The sequence below is a fragment of the Osmerus eperlanus genome, chromosome 8, assembly GCF_963692335.1.
Source record: "Osmerus eperlanus chromosome 8, fOsmEpe2.1, whole genome shotgun sequence".
Classification (NCBI taxonomy): domain Eukaryota; kingdom Metazoa; phylum Chordata; class Actinopteri; order Osmeriformes; family Osmeridae; genus Osmerus; species Osmerus eperlanus.
In genome coordinates, this window is record NC_085025.1 from 19,343,945 (window position 1) to 19,364,064 (window position 20,120).

Below are 20,120 nucleotides of genomic sequence, written 5' to 3' on the forward strand. Positions count from 1 at the left end.
GATCGTCTCCTCGGCCTGTCTTCGTCTTGTTCGGATTACTGCTGTCATTTCACCAGGAGGCATATGCGGGGGTGTGCATCCAGGTTTACACCTGCTTTTAAGAGACGCAGAATTTTCACCGCAAAATATAGGCGCACTTTCACGGGTGGTTTTTATACATACCGCGGAATACATAATTAGGCGCACTTTACGCATCCCCTCCCATCTCTTTATGGGAAACTCCCACTTTCCCCTTGACCCTCCCGTGAATGCATATGCATGACACGGAAAAGCGCAATTTGCCATTTTCAGTTCCCGCAACAGGCAGTCTGCGCTTTTACCTCAGTGCGGCATGTTTGTACATACCTCACCATGCTTTTACGCGCACGTTGCGAAACAAATACTCCTGAAGTGGGCGCAAAAGCGTTAGTACATGAGGCCCTTAATCTCTACCTCCAACACCTCCTGATTCTCTTACATGGCCTCCCCTGAGGCCTACTCCTGAGCCCTCGTCCCACCCCTCCACGATGCCCTTGTACCCCTGCTCACCATCTCCAGTCAGCCTCTGGAAACTGTGAATTTTCTGCTTGGCTCTGGTCAGCTGTTCCTCCAGGGAGCGTAGTCTTCCCACAGCCATGGGGCCCACGTCCACCTGGCCATCAGGTATCCTGGGCACAAGAGGGGGGGATGAAGTGAGCATGGGACACGGATGGAGTCTGTTTGGTTTTGCACATTGGAAGCAGGATGAGTATGCGTATGGGAGAATAATGAATGTGATGAATGTGCACTGAAGTGTATATGACAAAAAGAGTACCTTTGTGTACATATGTGTGCGCATGCATTTTCCCCACGTTGTGTGAATGTGAGTCAGAGCTCTCTTACAGTTAATATGTGAAGCTTTTTGTGTCTCCCTTGATTAAATATTAGCATGCATCAAAGCATTATGTGCTCAATAGCACAGTACTCTGTGAGCTTAACACATTTTGCTGCTAAAAGTCTTGCAAAGCCTAATTGCTCAAATTATGTTTGGGCCTGCTTTTAGGCAGTCCTTATAAATGCAATTCATTGAGAGTCATTCACTAATGAGTAATTGCATGGTACAATGCTGTATTTGTCCAGTGTTTAGTTCTTTAGTACTACACAATGTGCTGTAATGAATAGAGACATTTCAACCAGGGTATGCATTTGATTTTGCCTCAACATCTCAATTAAGTGTAAATACAACTGCTGAACTCATCAATACAAATTCACAAGCATTAACTGATCACATGGCCTCAACCAAGGGCAACTCAAAATGCCTTTAACCGCATATTAATACACAGGGGTGTACATGAAAGTATTAATATGGCTTACATGTACTGGAATAACAGCATTTACGGATCGAGACAAAGGCCACGCTAATGAGTTATCAAGGCATGCAAACGAAATTTGCTCCCTGAGAGGGGAACATCAGGCCCAGTCAGGCATAGAGATGAAGGTTTTAAAGATTTCACTCAGCCTACTATTGCCTTACGACCCCACCCCCCACCCCTGTTTCCCCTCCTAAGACACACAAAGCAACATGTGAGAATAAATGTAGGTAAGAACAGCTTGAGCGCTGCATTAGGGACATGACTGTAATAGTTCAATAGCCTATAGCAGATATATAAATATAATATTCCACCTTTCCTAAAGACCCCGTAACTTCAGGAGTGCCTTTTTTTATTGTCTGACACAAATTTTACATAGAGGAAGACCCAGTTCCCTTCCCAGTATCTGTTCTGACAGCTGGGCTGTAAAACATTTGACAATGTCAGGAAACTCCCACCGACAATAATTCTCCTACCGGAAGAGGGGTGTTTACTGTGATGATATCCCACAGGGGAATTGTCTGACCTTCGCAGAATTATCATAAGTGAGATCTCCCTAAAAAGGTTATAAAAGCGTAATAGTATACCGCTACAGAAAGCAAACAATCTGCTAAGGCGGTCACAAATATACATGTACATGCCCCTGCGGGCACTCAAGTCTGACAAAGACATAACTTGAAACACACCACTGACTGTGACACAGGTGCAGCTGCAGCCACTTAGGCCAGTGTGAGCCAGCTAGGGCATCCGTCGCTACACCACACAAATGATCCCTGGCATAAACACAGCACATTGTTTTCTCTGAGGACTACAACGAAAGGAAAGTAGGCAGGGAAAGTGGGTACCACTCATGGGGGTAAAGCAGCCTCTTAGATTAATGAAATGGGAAGGGTGACAGTGTTGGATTCAGAGGGGGTTGGGGGGAGGGGGTGTCAGCCTGGGAATCAGGAAGTGCTGCGCCCTGCAGCAAACGGTGTTGAAGCAGAAAACAGGTGAGACCCTGCACGCACGTCTGTTCCCTCGGAAACGCTGCTTCGCTGCCTCCCCTTGGCTCCCCTGCGCATGGCAACCAGTTCACATTGGATCAGAGCTGGATACATCCGTTTTAACAAGGGGCCAAGATGGCACTGCATACATATTCCTTTGTGAGATATTCAGTGCATACTTTGACTGTCAGACTTCAAAGAGGACCCCAGAGCTGACCTGGGAAGACATACATATAGATGGGAATGTAAAGCTCTCAGGGATTCTTGGATAAAAGTAGTCTACATAAATGCAATTTACCTTCATTGTACATCAAGGAGGAACATTTATTGGACAGCGCTTGATGTGTGGGTGTGTATGTGTGTGTAAGTGTGTGTGATAGTGTATGTAGAGAATGAACGAGAGAGAGAAGGTAGAGAAAGAGATAACGGGAAGAGAGAGGGGGGGTAGAGAAAGAGAGAGAGGGGAGAGAGAGGAGAGAGAAAGGGGGTATAGAGGGGACAGAGAGAGGAAGGGAAAGAGAGGGGGGAGAGAGAAAGAGACAGACACACAGATCAGATGAGATGGTGACTGAGTGTTACTGAACTCATGCATGGCCAGCTCTCCAGTCCAGGCCACCCCGGCAGACAGAGCCATCCTGCCGACAGACAGCTCCCACAATGGGGCCACTGTTGGTGTCAGTACCCCTGCCTTCCCTGGGTCTGAGAGAAGGCCAGGTCGATGGGAGTTCAGACCGGAGGCGGCAGTAACATCTGCTCAGCGGAGCCCCACTGAGCTAATAACATTACCCAGTAAAAGAGTCTTCTCAGCCTCACCTCACACAGACAGCGGGAGGACCAGGAACACTCCAGTCACAAGATACAATCTCATACACCAAGACATTCCTAAGGTAGGCACACACTCATATGTAATGAAATTACATATCTCTACATTATACCTCCGTACACATTATTCCGCCGTACACAATAATGGTTGAGTTGCACATAGTGATACATCTGTCTCCTTACTTAGACTTTCACACAATTACGCCCACTACTCCATGAAAGCAGTCAGATTCCATTCGAGCACTTGAAGGAGAAGACCGTGTAATGGAGGTCAATGTTCTAATGAGAAGTCAAAGATTTTTTTTTAATCCTTTCTTTTAAAGCCTGCTATCTTCCACGTAATGTTCTCTTTGTGTGAAATTCCTTGTTCTCTCATTTACATTTAAAAATGGTATTCTGGTTGCAGACGCTTTGATTCAAAGCAACATACAAATAGTGCACGTACTGCAATATGTACAGCAGATAATCAAGGAACAGAAGTCTGCACCCCTAAAACTCACTGCATGGTCCATCGTCTTTCCCATTCTTCTCTTCTTCTCCTCTAACCCATCCCTTCATCCCTCCTCTAGGAGCCTGGGGATCCATCAACCCAGCTGCCACTCTCACCATTCACTGGCTTCTCTGTCACGCAGTCTCGCCTGTGCAAGTCGTCAGCACTGTGCCAGCCACAGCTTCCTGCCGGAGGTGACTCACAGCAGTGGAGAGGGTGAGGTCTCAGACAGCTCGCTATGGCGACCCTGTGTTCACCTCTAATAATTAGGGATGCACCGATTCCAGGATTCGGTTTCGGACGAATATTGGGCTTTTTGACGGGGTTTGGTTAGAATTTTTTTTCACCTAATCCGAACCCTACGCTTGCGCTACGCTGGTCGACATAATGACACCCCCGTTGATTACAGGAAGGTGTTTATCCCCCGGAAAAGAATTATACTTCAAGTTTAATTTCTTAGTATACTTACGTTTAAAGTATACTATTATCATAGTACTTAAAGTATACAAGCAGTGTACTTATTTATATACTATTTTTGTACTAAGTAAACTGAATTGGCCCACTTTTTAGGTCATTTAGTACACTTTAAAGTACACTTATAGTGTATTTGAAGTTTATACTTTTGAATACTGTAAAGTAGCCTGTGTAGTGCACTCTTAGTTCATGAAGTATACTTCCTAAAGTACTTCAAAGTATACCTTTGAATACTCTAAAGTAACCTGTGTAGTGCACTTTTAGTTCATGAAGTATACGTCCTAAAGTACTTCAAAGTATAATTTGGAATACTTTCAAGTGCACTTTAATTAATGTAAGTACTTTAAGAAGCAAACTTAATAAATGTCCATTTACTAAGACTTACTAATATATTTAAATGTTTAGGGAACCCTCAAACACCACCGATCTTGCATCACATGACGAGAACAGGGGCCCTCACCAAATGAAACTGCAGATTATTAGTTGAAAGTAGCTCATAACTGCGTATGATCTCAAGTTGCAATAATCCAGCTCTTCTTATCAAACGTAACAGTCATTTAACTCATGGTTACAATGGTAAACCAGCACAACAATGACAATTACCACGCAACAAAACACTACATTCTAAGCAGACACATTACAAAAACGAAATTCATGAAGTTACATTTGTATTTCGAACAAACAGCAAATTTATCAGCAAATTTTAACACTATTTACCGCCTTGCATCATGGGAATTGACCAGCCAATTTGCCACGCTATCTTCATTTTTTCACATCGTCATTTCGTTCTTCAGTCAGTTTGATAGTATAACCTTCAAATGCATAATGCAACCCTTCTGTCTGCTTCTTTCTCAAGTAGCTTTTTAATTTTTTCCATTAATACTCCAAATTGATAATTATTAGTATAGTAGAAGAGTATAGGGCTTCAAAATGTTTTGGTAGTAATTAAGGTTACAGCTTCAGTAACAAAAAAGATTTAATGTGCAATGCATAATAGATTTTCCTAGACATGAATAATTAGAATGTACCAGATGGATCAAAAATGTAACTTGTAATGTACTTTAAAAGTATTTTTGACAGTTTTTGCTGTATAATAAAAGAAAACGTAGATCCTACTCTAGAAGAAATGTATACCATTTTTTGTTTCTAAGCATACTTCTTAAAAGTATATGAAAAGTGAACTATTTTCAAAGAATACTTCTTAAAAGTATATGAAAAGTGAACTATTTTCAAAGCATACTTAAAAGTAAACCCCCTCAAAAATAGTTCGGCAACATTATTTCGGTCGATTATTCCTCCCCTTCAATAATACCAATTCGTATTGTATTTTATATCGTTGGAAAGCCTGATTAGTCACCTTTACAACGAGGTACAAGTTGTACGGATCGTGCATTTGTGGAATGAGCAACACAGCTAACCGTGTGGGTAGCGGCCCAAAATCTTTTGTCAAAATCCCCTGCAATATTATTCTGTTGGTATTCACTCTCGTTTTGATTTGCTTGGTGGATTGGATAATTGCACTCTCCCACAGTAATAAGGAAAAAACAACACATATTGGCCATTTTTACACTTTATTCATTTTACACTGTCAGGGGCCTCAGTAGCGTGCGGAAGATCCATACGCAGCCACAACAGCTTGGCACCTCCTCATGCTGGTCACCAGCCTGGTCACACACTGCTGTGGGATGACATCCCATTCCTCAACCAGGATTTGTCGCAAGTCAGCCAGCATGTTTGCGTTGGTCACTCTGGCACATACAGCACGCCCAAGCTGATCCCACTTGAAGCTCAAAACGAGAGTGAGTACCAACAGAAGAATATTGCAGAGGATTTTGGCATTTTTTTGGGCCGCTACCCACACGGTTAGCTGTGTTGCTCATTGCGCACGATCCTTACAAGTTGTACCTCGTTGTAAAGGTGACGGGAGGAATAATCCACCGAAATAACGTTTCAGAACTTTTTTTGCGTATGAAAACATCCGAAAGAAATTAAAGAAATCTAAAAGGCTAATATTTTGGATATTGATTGGATCTTGAGATAGGGTAAACATAGGCATATGGTAATGGTCAAAATAGTTTTTCCCACTTGTCTTCCGGGCATAATGTTGCCTATTCTTTTTTTTTACAGTAAAAATTTAATAACATACACTGCTGTGGACGGTGTTTACTTCATTAATGTGTTTACTGTGTTAATGGACTGAGGGTGGGAGTAGGATTCGGTATTCGGTTTCGGCCGAATCTTAACCAGTGGATTCGGTATTCGACCGAACCCCAAAAATCTGGATTTGGTGCATCCCTACTAATAATGCTGCTTGGTGATTGGTGGGCTGATCCGCTGCCTGCCATTCAAATCAGCAGGGAATCATGGAGTCGATGGAATCAATCAGCTAACCTGCAAGTTAACAGCGCTTGAGTGAATCGACTACTCCTAGTTAGTTATCCAGAGTCAAGAGATGATTTTTTCAATCTGGTGAGGGACTCAATGATTCCCTTTATCAGTAAGTCGTGAAGTAATGATTCAGTGAATCAGGAAAGGCACATAGTCAGCGAAGCTAGTCAATCAGTGAGCCAGAAAGTCGTCACATAGTCAGTCAGTTAGGTAGTGACAACCTGGGGGTTTGAGTCTGGCCTGGTTCCATGCCTGTGTCAGCAGTTTGTCGCAAGATTAGAATGAGGGTGGAATCTGGGCTAGGATGATGGACAGCACCCTAACAGCCTCTTTGTGTCCATTAGGCCTCCCTTAATACCAGATAAGAGAAACTCTGGAAACTCTCTCCTCGGCACTCACACACACACACACCCATAAACACTTTCTCATGCACACACACTTATAAACACACGCACACACACATCCGCACATTTGTGAACAAAACCAACACAAATATACACACACATTCTCTGAGTAAACACAGAGAGAAACAGAATGCTTGAATGGTCAAGGACGCTTCCCCATGGCTTCACAGTTGCCTAGTTTGACTTTTCTCGGATACTTAGCTGGGGAGTTTATCAGGGGGCCTTTTATCAGGGGCCTTTCGAAGGCAGTGCCATTATGACAGGGTGGAATCGTTCCTGTGCGCAGCAGAGCAGCTCCCAGTCCCTCAGACAAGGAGGTGAGCGATAACAAGCACACGCATGCACCGTGTCAGAGCCCCATCTGGACACTGCCTCTCTGAGAGCTTTACTTGTTTTCATGCCATGAATTCCACCTTTGTTTCAGAGCCAATACTGAATAATTACAAAAGCAAGGGATTTAATCTGAGACCAGCTGTCTGAAGTAAGTGTGTGTCTGTGTGTGAGTGTGTGTGGGTGTGCTTGTTGGTGTGTATCAATGAAGGCCGTGCCTTCAAAGAGAATTCGAATATCACAGAGAGGAATGCTGTGAGCACTTTCTAAAGCTTCTACGCATACTCACACGAGGGCATGCACACATACACACAGAAGCAAACAGGCATGCACACACACACACACACACACATACTGACACACAGAAGCATGCACTCGACACACAATTGGGCACACACACACACACATGCAATCCTGCTGTCACACGTACAAACAGCCCGGCTCTACCTGAGGGACTCAGCCATGCGCCGCAGGTCCTCGTTCTGCTGCTTCAGCCTCTCCAGCTTGGCCAGGATCTTGGAGAGTTCTCGACTTGAGCGCTCCGGGTGCTCACTGTCCCTCACCAGGTGTCCCCCGATGTAGAAGAGCAGTGTGCCCCAGGCCAGCAGCACCAGAGTGATCCAGCGCCATGAACCTGCCCAGGGCCGCATCCTTTACTCCCCCCACCCCCCTGCCCACACACACACACACTCTGCCGTGCCCCGTCACAACAGCAGCAGGGGGGCCTTGGACATCCTCTCTGGCACTGCAGCGGGATACAGGACGGGTACAGGAGGCAGAGGGAGAGTGCGACAGAGAGAGAAGGAGCCGGAGGGAGAAAGAGAAGGGGGTGAAGGCTGTCCAGTCCTCTCTCTCTGTGTGTGTATGCTAAAGCACGACCAGCATGGTAGGTTTGAGCCTTGGTGTGGCTTCAACGTCAAAACCTTGTTCTCCACTCACAGCTAGTAGTGCAATCTGTGAGTTTATTGCTCCAATTGCTCCAAGGTCTGACTTCCTGTCAGTCCAGCTGGTTTCCGGTGTTTCGGCTTGGCTCCTGTGGGGACAGAAAGAGAGAGACGGACAATTGGTAAGATGGAAAAGACAGACAGACAGAGTAGGTGACACACATGTCCTGAGGATGTGAGCAGCTGTGATATACATGGGTCCAGGGAGCGACAGAACAGCAGACGTTGCAGAGCAGAGGTGTGTGGGACCAGTCCTGACACAACCCAATCTCAGAAGCCCACAGGATTGATCAGCATGACACTGCAATTTGCATTTATACACTGATGAGTCCTCCCCCAGCTCCGCTATACAGTGCTGCACGTACACATCAGCCTGTTCCACTTTTTACTTCCACGTCCTACACACATACATACATATGCATAAATAAAAACCGCCCTTCCCCATCTTAGTTCTCCGTCGCTTTCCGACAAAGACACACACAATTGCAAATTCACACAGATCCACGTGTAAGCTTGAAAACACACTTTCTGTCTGTCTCACTCAAGGAACGGCTGTGCCCAATGTCTAATGGATTCAGCCCGTGACAGCTAAATCCCCAAGCGCTCCCCCTGCTTTTGCCCGTACAGCCGCTCCCGTCCCCTCAGTCTCCATGACGAAGGGCGACATTGTCAAGGTGATGCGGCGAGCTCAGTGGAGCAGGGGAGAGAATCCCTGTGTCATCACTTCCCTCAGTCCCACTGCAGAGAGATACATGGGATGTGCGCTGAGTATATGAGAGCCCCAACAAAGCTTTTTCATAGACGAGGCGTGAACAAGGATGGAGAACAGCATGTGTGTGTGTATGTGTGTGTGCACGCATATCCTCCTGTGCTGGCATGATTTGACGTCCCTTAGCTTTGTCTATATAAGGGGGGGTTCTGATAAAGTCCTCAAGTACTCCCTCTGCCTACATGTGAGCAGGGGAGAGAGAGAGACATAGAGAGAAAGAAAGAAAGAAAAAGAGAGAGGAGAGCTTCTCTTGGGGCTAGCGTGGCAACTCCTAAGTAGGTTAACTCCATCTAACCATGTAGACCATGCAGCACGGTTGGTATGTAGGACATAAATGGTGCCGTGTAATACCATGGAGGCTGTCCATGCCTCACTGGAGCCAGCTCTGCTTTCACTGTACCAGCACAGCTGAGGTCACATACACACATCAGTCACAATGGCCACACGTTCTGAAGGAAACCTGCATGAAAATCAACCACGGCCATTTACAGGAACTCTGAAGAAAAGCCTGTGATTATGCATGCAGGCTGTGGATATGCTGAGGTGTGTTTTATTATGGAAAATAAGAACTGGGAGCAAATCCCTAGCAATGTGTTTACAAGTGTGTGTTGGCTGGTTTTCTGACTAAGAATCCTTCATCTCAATTTTTGGGGGATTTTGTTCAGTGGAATATCTGGCAGATTAATATATATTTGTTCTGGTTGAGAGCATGTTGCTCTATTGGAAAGCAAGTCATGATTTTGGTGATAGCAGGGTCAAAACATCAACACATAGAGGGCACTGAGGTTCATCCTTGACCTGGGGGGTGTTCCATCAACATCGCTAATGCAAGTCGCGCTTACACGAAAAAGTCTCACTTAAACTTAAACTTAGACTTAAGTCTCAAGCCTTTCCATTAACGTAAATTCATTCGTCTGCACTTATGTTTCCGAACACGGACTAAAGTGCTTTGCACGCTGGAATTTACTCGGCAGAACTGTCATTTGAGATTCTGTTTCCGCCGGTTTGAAATTATTTGCATCACATCTTAATTTAGCTCAACTTTTAGCCTGACACGGAGCAGGCTAGTTCAGAAGTATAAGTTACCTTGGTTACGTAGCTAGAACTAAAATAAGCCACCTTAATGGAACGGAACTCTCGCTGAAGTAAGCGAGACTTGTCAAAATAAGTCTGGCTTTTCCTTAATCTATGTTGATGGAATACCCCCCTGAAGGGAACTCTGAACTGTTATGAACGCTTGTGGCATAACAATTTTTGTGATTGGCTCAGCTTTGACTGTACTTCATATATATATATATATATATATAAATACAATCAGCCATAAAATTATGACCACCTGCCTAATATTGTGTTGGTCCCCCTTTTAGTGTCAAAACATCCCTGACCCGTTGAGGCATGGACTCCACTAGACCTCTGAAGGTGTGCTGTGGTATCTGGTACCAAGACTGAACAATTTTTGCTTTGTGGCAGGGTGCATTATCCTGCTAAAAGAGGCCACTGCCATTAAGGTATACAGTTTCCATGAAAGTGTGTAGATGGTCTGCAACAATTAGGTATGTGGTACGTGTCAAAGTAACATCCACATGGAAGCACCCAAGGTTTTCCAGCAGAACTTTGCCTAAAGCATCACACTGCCTCAGCCGGCTTGCCTTCCTCCCACATGGCACCAGTGCATCCTGGTGCCATGTGTTCCCCAGGTAAGCGGCGCACACGCACCCAGCCATCCACGTGATGTAAAAGAAAATGACATTCATCCACTGATTCATCATTGAGCTGTCACCGGTTTACCGCTTTTCCTTCCTTGATCCACTTTTGATAGGCTCTGATCACTGCAGACCAGGAACACCCTGTAAGAGATGCAGTTTTGGAGATCCTCTGACCCAGTCGTCAAGTCATCACAATTTGGCCCTTGTCAAAGTCACTCAAATCCCTATGCCTGCCCATTTTTCTAAAACTAAATGTTTACCAATCCCACCCACTGATCATAATGTTGTGGCTGATCGGTGTATATTTGCATATAAACATAAAAGGTTTTCATTCTGTGCTGGCTCATTGGACCTCTTGACTTGAATCCCTTCATATTCAATATGACTGCAAATCCACAAAATGATATGAGAACCTGCCCCTCCGATCCATTTCAGTTATAGTGTTAAAAGCTCTGAAAGGAGCGGAAATGTACTTACAGGAATGGATGGATGCACTGCTTATGGGGATACACTGCTAAATTGAACCGCAATGAGAGTGACAGAAACCACACTTGTGTCAGAATACTGGCTTTGCTAAACTGATGAAATACATTCTCACTCTCATCTTTCTCAGAAGCTGTGTATGTGCAATGCCTGTTCTGTATAACAATTAGGCATTTTCTCATAACCCTGAACCTACACTGACTCCCAGGACTGTCACTGAGTGGTGTTGAATCATGCAAAATAAATAATGAAAATTATAATAATGTTAGATATAGAAAAAAAATCTGAATGATCTGAAGTGGGGGGTTTGTGGCAGTTTTGCTGAGCTGTGAAATTCCAGACAACTTGGTCGTTTACAGATTTCCCTGTACTCTCATTCCCCCCAAAAAGAGAAACCTGATTGAAAGCGAAGCCTTACCCATACCTAAATGAAAGTCCTTTCAGACTTTGCACTCCTATGACTAGGGGAATAAAGAACCCCGTTCTGCTCATAAGTGGGTCTCTGCTGCATTTCTCCTATCTTCACCCGTCTTTCTTTTTCGTGTCCTTCTCATGGCTGTCAAGGCAACTGTTGGGGATATCTGCCTGTAGTCTTCACCACATTGACGTTAAACGGAGACTGTCGCTATGCTGTTATATGCTATGCTGACCGACTAGATTGTCTATGTTTTTACCATGGCTCTAAAGCATAGTACAGTTGTGTAACCCTAGAAATGGACATCTGTCACCAGGCTACCATCACCAAGCCATAGGCACAGTATTAAGTCCCCTGTTGAATAATGCATTGAGCTAAGCAAAGGAGGATTATTTTTACACAGGGCTAGAGGACAGCTAGACTGAAATTTGATGTGTTCTGTGAGTGCAGGACTGTGTGCGCAGACTAGTGTGGGCTGTACCCCACCTTGGGCCGCTTAGAGGGGCATGTCTGACCCCAGGGTACATAGCAGCCAAAGGGGGGGAAACATGCCACCAACGCAATGGCAAGAAGGAGCTTGCACATCTGTGGTAGACCTTAGCATGTCCAAATAACAGTAACCAACATTTGCAATTGTCTGATTCATTCTCAAGGATGTGCATCTCCCTGATAAATGCACTCTGTTTGTCTCTGTGTGGGGAGGGTGTGGACTGTGTGTATTGTGCCTGTGGGCAGGGGGGGCGAAAGTGTGTGTGTGTGTTTGGGAGTCATCTTGCTTGGCCTGGCATGGCTGGCTGGCTGCACACATAGGAGCAGGGTGAATATTTAATGAGGTGCTGTTTACTCCCCAACATCTCCAGGCTGGCTGCACAGGAGTCCATTAACTTAAATGGCAGTCATGAAAGATGAGGAGACAGATAAAGTGAGAGAGAGAAATAACAATGACAAGAGAGAAAAGGCTAAGGGGAAGGTGTCTTACAGTGAGAGAGAGAGAGAGAGAGAGAGAGAGAGAGAGAGAGAGAGAGAGAGAGAGAGAGAGAGAGAGAGAGAGAGAGAGAGAGAGAGAGAGAGAGAGAGAGAGAGAGAGAGAGAGAGAGAGAGAGAGAGAGAGAGAGAGAAATGGTCCTGAGATGATGACATGACAGGGTCGCATAGACACCAATGTCCTCAGGTTTCTAGTAACTGGAGATTCTAAAGGCTAAAGGGTATCGACCAGTGATTCGAGCAGTTCCAGAATTCCAGAGTTGACTTCAAACTACATTTCCCAGGCGTTAGAGCGCTGAGTAGTGTTTCCCTTCATTACAACTTCAGGATAAACTTTGGTGAAAGTGGCAAAAGGCGAAGTTCCAGCCAAGCGAGCACAGACTGCTCTGTATGTGTTTGGCTCTTGGTATCAGAGCTAAGCACACCAGCCTCTCCCTCAAGGTTATCTCTGTGGAGAATTTGCTGACAGAACACACACACATAGGCACCTATGCGTATACAAGCACAACTCACACAAACGCACACAAACCCCGCTGCCACAGTGGAGGGGGAAAAGAGTAGAGGTGTGAGTGTGTTTGTGCAAACAAGGCTTTAATTAGGACAAAGGGACACATGATTAGCAGTAAAATACTCCAATTATTCTCCTGTTTCATTACCTTTTATGTCCAAATAAAAGTAGAGCTTGGTGCAAAGCCCACCTGCCAGGCCAGTCTGGCTTCTGACGAGTGAAGGTGGATCTCGGGGCTCAGACACAGTCAAGGACACCACTAGCCTGGGTGGTTGATGGAGCACACCCAGTTCAAGGAGTGTGTGAGTTTGTGTGTCTGGAGAGAAAAGAGTCTTGCTATTCAACCAGGTTCACTTTGAAGATGAGGGACTATCCTCCTCATTAACCGTTGTGTTAAATCAGATGTACACTGTCCAGAGTTCTCCCAGTTGTAAAACAACATCTCACACAAAGAGCCTTGACTGAAATTGCTTTTAGAAAACATTGAAATAAAACCCATGGTCTAGTGCCCAGTCTGTATTGGATGCAACTCCTGAACTCCATTCTCCATGGAGTTCTCCATCACACACATATTAATTCAGGCACACACACAAACGCACACACCCTCTCCCATAAACATACATACAGTATTGCACACTTGCACATACAACCACATCTACACACTCTTCGTTTCTGTCGGTTCCACTTTCTGTTACTCATAATGAGCCCTAGCGACAGCTGACCTTTAGTGGGCCGGGGGCTGTGGACAGACGGGAATCAGTAAAGGAGGAATGAGTGGCACTGTGGGGGGCAGCGGAGCAGGGGGCACCTACCCTCAAAGACAGCCCTGCCTCATTCACTTCAACAGAGTCGGAAACAGAGTAGGCGAAATAAAGCTGAATAACGGGAGTGAGCAAGAGACCGGATATGAGTGGTGCTAGTTAGGGTCTAGCCGCAGAGGAGACAGAGAGAAAAACGGTGCCTGCCTCAGATTGCAATCTCCCAATAAAAGCATGATTGAGTAGAGTGGGGGGCTCTGCAGTCTCCCGTGCAATAAGTTATGTTTCCAGTGCAGTAAGTCTCCTCCCCCATTCTGTAACCTCACTTGTCTTCAGAGCCTGAATTTAAAGGCCTGTGGAAACTCTCGTTTGCCCGGCATAGAGTAGACTAGCTTGAGCCCTCCTCCAGGTCAGTGTTAGAATGAGGGAGTCCTGACTGGAGAGGGAAGACGGACAGGGAAGTGCCTCTGCATAAACTACACACACAACAAAGAGGATGGGGCAGAAAAGCATGGGAACAGAAAAAGGTGTTGAGCAGGAGAGAAAGAAAGAAAGAAATGAAAGAAGAACAGGGAGAGTGATACAGAGAGACAGAGAAAGAGAGAGAAGACTAGAGAAAGAGAGTGAAGCAGGGGTCGAGGGAGGTAGGGAGACTTTCTGAGAGAGGGGGAGAGACTGAGGGCCTCATGTACGTACATTTACAAACGTAGCGTTATTAGCGCCATGGCCAACCCGCAGATTGCGCACGCTGTGATACTTCAGTTTACGTCGTATTTACCTGCAGGTCATCGGGTAATCAGCGCCTTTCTCCGCCCACTATACCGTACATTGCGAGCATTTAAACGTGCAATTGAATGGGCCTCCTTCTCTTTTTCTATCATGGATCAGCCACCAAAGTCAAAACAGCGATGACTGTTTGAAATGATCGTAATGCCAATATTTGCAATGTAGCGAGCAGTTTAACAACTGCTGGAATGGCTGCTTAATCTGTAACGCGTAATGATTTTGTGTTCACTCAACTCAAAAAGTGTGATCCTTGTGGCTGTCATTTCACCAGGAGGCATATGCGCATCCTGGTTTACGCCTGCTTTTAACAGTCTGAGAATTTTCACCGCAAAATAGAGGTGCGCTTTCACAGGCGTTTTTTGTACATCTGAATACATAATTAGGCGCACTTTACGCATCCCCTCCCATCTCTTTATGGGAAACTCCCACTTTCCCCTTGACCCTCCCGTGAATGCATATGCATGACACGGAAAAGCGTAATTTGCCATTTTCAGTTCCCGCGACAAGCAGTCTGCACTTTTACCTCAGTGCGTCATGTTTGTAGATATCTCGCCATGCTTTTACGCGCAAATTGTGAAACAAATACGCCTGAAGTGGGCGCAAAAGCGTTAGTACATGAGGCCCTGAGAGAGGAGTGAGAGAAACAGAGAGAAAGAGAAAGCAAGATGAAGAGTGCAGCCTAAGGGTTAGAAGTCCTGACTAAAGCAGGACGGGAGTTCTATAAACAGCAATAACCTGAAGCTGCGGGCCATTCATTTCTCTCTGCTACATTACCCCTATCTCCCAACGCCTCGCTCAGCCCCATCCCCACCTGCTAGTATGCCTGTCAGCCTTGTGCTGTCCTCTCCTCACCCCGCCATCCCTCTCATTTCTCTATTCTCTCCATCCGCCTGCAACACTCTTTTTCTTTACCTCTTACAGACCTCCCTCCTCAGTTCTCGTCTTCATATTTTTCCTTTGTCTCTTTTTTTCCAGTATTCCAGCCATGCGTGTCCCGTGCCCTCCCCTGCTCTCTGCTCCTGCCCGGACCAACGCATGTCAGAGGACCTAGTGAGAGAGCCTAACCAGCTTTTCACTCTGGGTTTGCAGCTATAAGTCCTCAATCCATACCTCCCTTACCTGACTCCTCCCTTTGTCTCACACTCCCTCCCTTTCTGCATTATTCTCTTCTTGTTTCTTCCCTGTGTCTGCCGTTCTGCATGTCTGTTCATAATATCAGCTTCCACTTCGATGGCTTTTACACTTGATGTGTCACGTTAGTCAACCATTAGTCTGCAGTACACTCCTGACGATTCAACGATTGGCATTCAACGATTGGCATGGAGTGCATACACTTTTGGTTGATACTGCAGATCTGTACAGTTTACTCTAAACTCCTTCCGTTGAATCTGATTGGGTTGAATTTGACGGGTTGCAATATTTGTTTAGCTGGGAGGTCATAAGGATCCCGATTCTTCTTTAATCAGACAATATAAAAAAATAATATTTGGAACGTCAAGAAGCATTACAACTAACCTTCTTAAAAAATGTTCATACTCAAAAGCCTTTTTTAATGTTTAGGTCTGTAGCTCTAGCACTCTTAAAGTGCTTACACTGCGTTCACCCAGAGAACAATAAGGAAGAAATAACTCCAATGTTTCCCAAACACTGGCACACTATCTCCCCTGACCCCTATTAGCGGATGCTTTAAAGACAGCCCCCCCCCCCGCCTCTCTCCCAGACCCTGACACTAAATAGGGCTCAAATCTGATTGACTAACCGTGTGAACAGAAAGGACTCAATAGCACTGTGCCAGACTCCTCTGAAAACGACCAATAAGAGGGCCAATGCAATCTCATCTTTAAACCCACTCTAACCCTCTTACAAAATGCTGATCCTTTTTACCTCATACTCCAGCTGCAAATGGCTGCTAGGACCTCAAGCTTGCTTGGGCCACAAGATTCAACAAGTAAACACTAGGAGGCGAGGGCAGACTAAACAATCACACTGCTGGTGGGACATTCTCCTTCTGCTGGACACATCAACTCCACTTTTTAAATACACAACCATCGGCATGCTGGATGTGTCAGCAGACACACAAGCCAGAGAGAGGAAAGTAATAAGTGAGAGAGAAAGATGGCTGGAGAGGATAATTGAGGAGAGGAAAGCCATATAAGGTATTTAGTTTCGTCCACTTTGATGTTGTGTGACGGTGCAGTGAAATAATCCCCTCCCCACAACTTACACTGCTTCATGTGTCACTCGTCTGTGAGGAAAGAGGACCACACAGGCAAAAACATAAGCGGTCAGGCAATCAATCTCCTTCTAGGTGGAATCACAGTCTCCCTCTGTTAGTGTTTTCCCATTAAAATAGGGTTAGGTTTAAGCTCTTTCACTCATCAATGAGGTGCTGGGCTAGAAGTAGGTATCAAGCTTCTCTATCCAGCTATCATGTGTCTTCTGGGAGCTGATTGAGTGACATTTATTGTTCAGCTGTGAATGTGCATATCACCTGCAGGAGTGACACGTGTCAAGTGAAGGACGTCTATGTGATTGATGGAATCTATAAGACTTTTTCCATGAAGGATTCCGGATTCTGACAGGACCACACATGCGTAACGCACAACATGACCACTATACTAATAGACACACACCATAGAAATACACATACCAGCAAGAACATACACAGTTGTCTCACGCACATAAACACATTCATAGCATAAACACACTCACAAAAGGGGCTGGTGCAGAACTAAGTTGTTTGTCTGCCCAAGAGATAAACACAGATGCTGAACCTAAGTGAAGTATACTCATCATTATAGTTGAGTTAAAGTCCAACTTCTCACAATTCAGCTGCAAAATTATGCATAGGCACTGGGAGGATAGAGACTGCCGAGTACCACGGTTGGTACATAAATATCGTAAATACAATAAATAATACACTGTTATTGTGCTACACTGTAGCCAGCGCAACCACATTTTCCCTTCCGAGTCCTGAGTGTCTACCTGGGATTGTGCTAAGCAAACATGAAAGAAGGGATCTCTACTTCCGGAGAAAGGAGGTCAAAGAGTGTAGGATGGCCTGAGTAGATGAGAACGAATGTGGGCAGACTTGGCAGGAGGCAAGGGCTCAGAGGGAGGGCCCAGTTCACGACTCTGCAGCTGCAGATGTTGTTTGTGCGTCTCAACAAAGGAGCACTTCCTCCCCAATCCGCCAGGAGAGGGGAGACAGAATCGATGCTGGCAGGCAGGCGTGTGGGATGATGGTTGTCAGGGACAGCGGTGACACCACCAGTATCTGGGGCCCGTGGCTGAGGAGGCGAGACAGACACCCCATAATACCCTCCCAACCCAACATTTCCCAGCAACCGGGCATGCTGACAAATGGGCCATTTTATGTTATTGCTGCAACATAATGTTGATGGTTGGCCTGGCTCAGATATGAGTTATTGATGTAGACGTGTGTGTCATGCACACAATAAGCAGACGTAATAATGCCACTCTGTCACATCCTCCATATAATTGTGTGTATGTGCACAGAGGAGAGCTGAGAAGGGGAGAGAACCACTGAAATGCTCAGAACAGACCACAGCAGTGTAACCATCCACAATAACCATAACATTTTAGTAATAGAGGAAGGGTATTTTGCCTTGGATAAAAGCAATCGTATTGCAGCTTTTTGGGGTGGTGTTGAAAGTTTCATTAAGTTTTTCCCCAAGGAGCAGCCGGCATTCATAAATTGAAATTATATTCCCATTTCAGCCAACAAAGCCCAAATTAGCATTGATCTTTGTGGGACTATGCCCTCCCACCAGGATGCGAGTGAACCGCATGTGTGTTTTTGCCTGGCAGTTCTGGTCTGGCTTTTTTAGTCCATTCTAGTCTTGTTTTAATCAGTGTCTGAGTCAGGTTTGGATCTATCTCTGTCTGTCTATCCCAGATCGTCCATCCTATATCCCTGCTCCTGCCTGCTGCCACTTTACTGCCTGTCTGTCTGTTTACCTGTCTGCCTGCTTGCTTGTCTGTCTCTCTGGGGAATGTTCAACAGTCTTCCTGCATCTACACTCCCCATCACCTTTCCATTAGGTCTGGATAATGAGCTGAGAACAGGAGCCGTCTGTGGCTGGAGGGGGGCGCTTCTCTCTCCTCAGACTATCACAGAGGCAGGAGGGCCTTGTGGGCAACTGCACCCAAGATCCAGCAGCACAGCACTCTATGGACCTCCCTCATTATAGTTTGGTCTGCTGGAGGAAAGAAATGTATGTTCTTGAGACTTGCTGTTCCTTTCAACTAGTGCATGTACGTCGGAATACAGTTTCAAATTGGAGGTTTGTCCATCAAATGCTGCTGTGATGTGCTATTTGGATGTGGTTTATGAGAGATGTGGGCCCAAAGCTGGGCCACATGTTTTGCGTGTTTAGGTGCTGATTGTTGGAATGCTGCTTCAGCATTCCAAGTATTGTTCTTTGAATCTTTAATCAACTTATTTTTCTTCTATTTCTTCCGTGGCACGTTTCAACTCCTTCACACTTTCAGCTATTAAAACTGTTCAGCTATCAAAATATTCAGCAATTTCAGGCCATTCCTGCTATGACTTTTCAGCTTTGTACCTCTTATGCTTGAATTAATATAAATCAATATTCATAATATTTTTAACATGGTTTTCGAAAGTTTTTTTTTCAAATTTTCTCAATCCTCTTAAACTTCTTCAACTTTCAAATCCCTCTTCTTCCTCAATCTTTCAGCTACATCCACCATTAAAACTTTAAAATGTTGACAAAACCCTAAACTATTTTTTTTAAATTCAGCTATTCTATTCAACTTTTTTCAATATCACTGATGTTTCATTACTTTTTCAAACCGTTTCTGAGATTTACATGGGTGTGTACGTGAAAGCCTAGAGTGCAGACTGAAACGCTTAGAGTGGAGGGGAGCTTCGGATGTCGTTGAAAAAAGTATTTCTAGTTTGCTAGCATTGCCACAATTTTCGTTCGTTTCGTTCATGCTTCGTTTTTGGATCAATAGATAGCTAATTTTGTGCTGTTCGTAGACAGTTGTCTGGGGAATCCAACAGACTTACACATTTGTTCAGAGCCCCACGAAAGCGAGACAAAGTCCAACTCTCGCCCCATAGAGTCCAATGCAAATCTGGTGACAAATTCGTCAGAGAAAGCAAAAAGAACAAGATTTCGAAACTGCCGGTAGACTCGTATTTCTGACCGCACAGACATATAAAGGACATCTCTGGTTTCGGCAGAGTCTTGGGTCTCGGAAAATATCCGTATTTTTTGGATTGGACGTATAGTTTTGCGTCTAGGTTAACTTGTTTGAGGTGTGGATTCTAGCACCATCACTGTGGCAACCACACAAACACGCGCGACTCAGTCTCTAACACAGGTGATTGGTATTAGCTGATTAGTGGAGACACAAGACAAGCTATTCAGTCAACTCGTCTCATTAAAAGACTAATAGCACCACAACACAACTACTACCACTACTGATACTGCTATATCTTATGCCACTACTACAAATACTAATTCTGCAGATGCTGCTAATATCTCTTTTA

General features: G+C 45.0%; 1 protein-coding gene across 2 annotated transcripts in view; it reads right to left on the reverse strand.

Moving 5' to 3' along the window:
* fut8b (fucosyltransferase 8b (alpha (1,6) fucosyltransferase)) overlaps positions 1-20,120 on the reverse strand; it is a 96,103-nt gene that overhangs the window by 32,539 nt on the left and 43,444 nt on the right. For both annotated transcript variants that reach the window (XM_062468412.1, XM_062468413.1), the window contains exons 2-3: positions 7,670-8,255; positions 529-647 (exon numbers count right to left, since the gene is read on the reverse strand). In XM_062468412.1, the coding sequence (XP_062324396.1) occupies positions 529-647; positions 7,670-7,872 (322 nt within the window). In that variant the 5' untranslated portion in view covers positions 7,873-8,255. The remainder of the gene's footprint in view (positions 1-528; positions 648-7,669; positions 8,256-20,120) is intronic.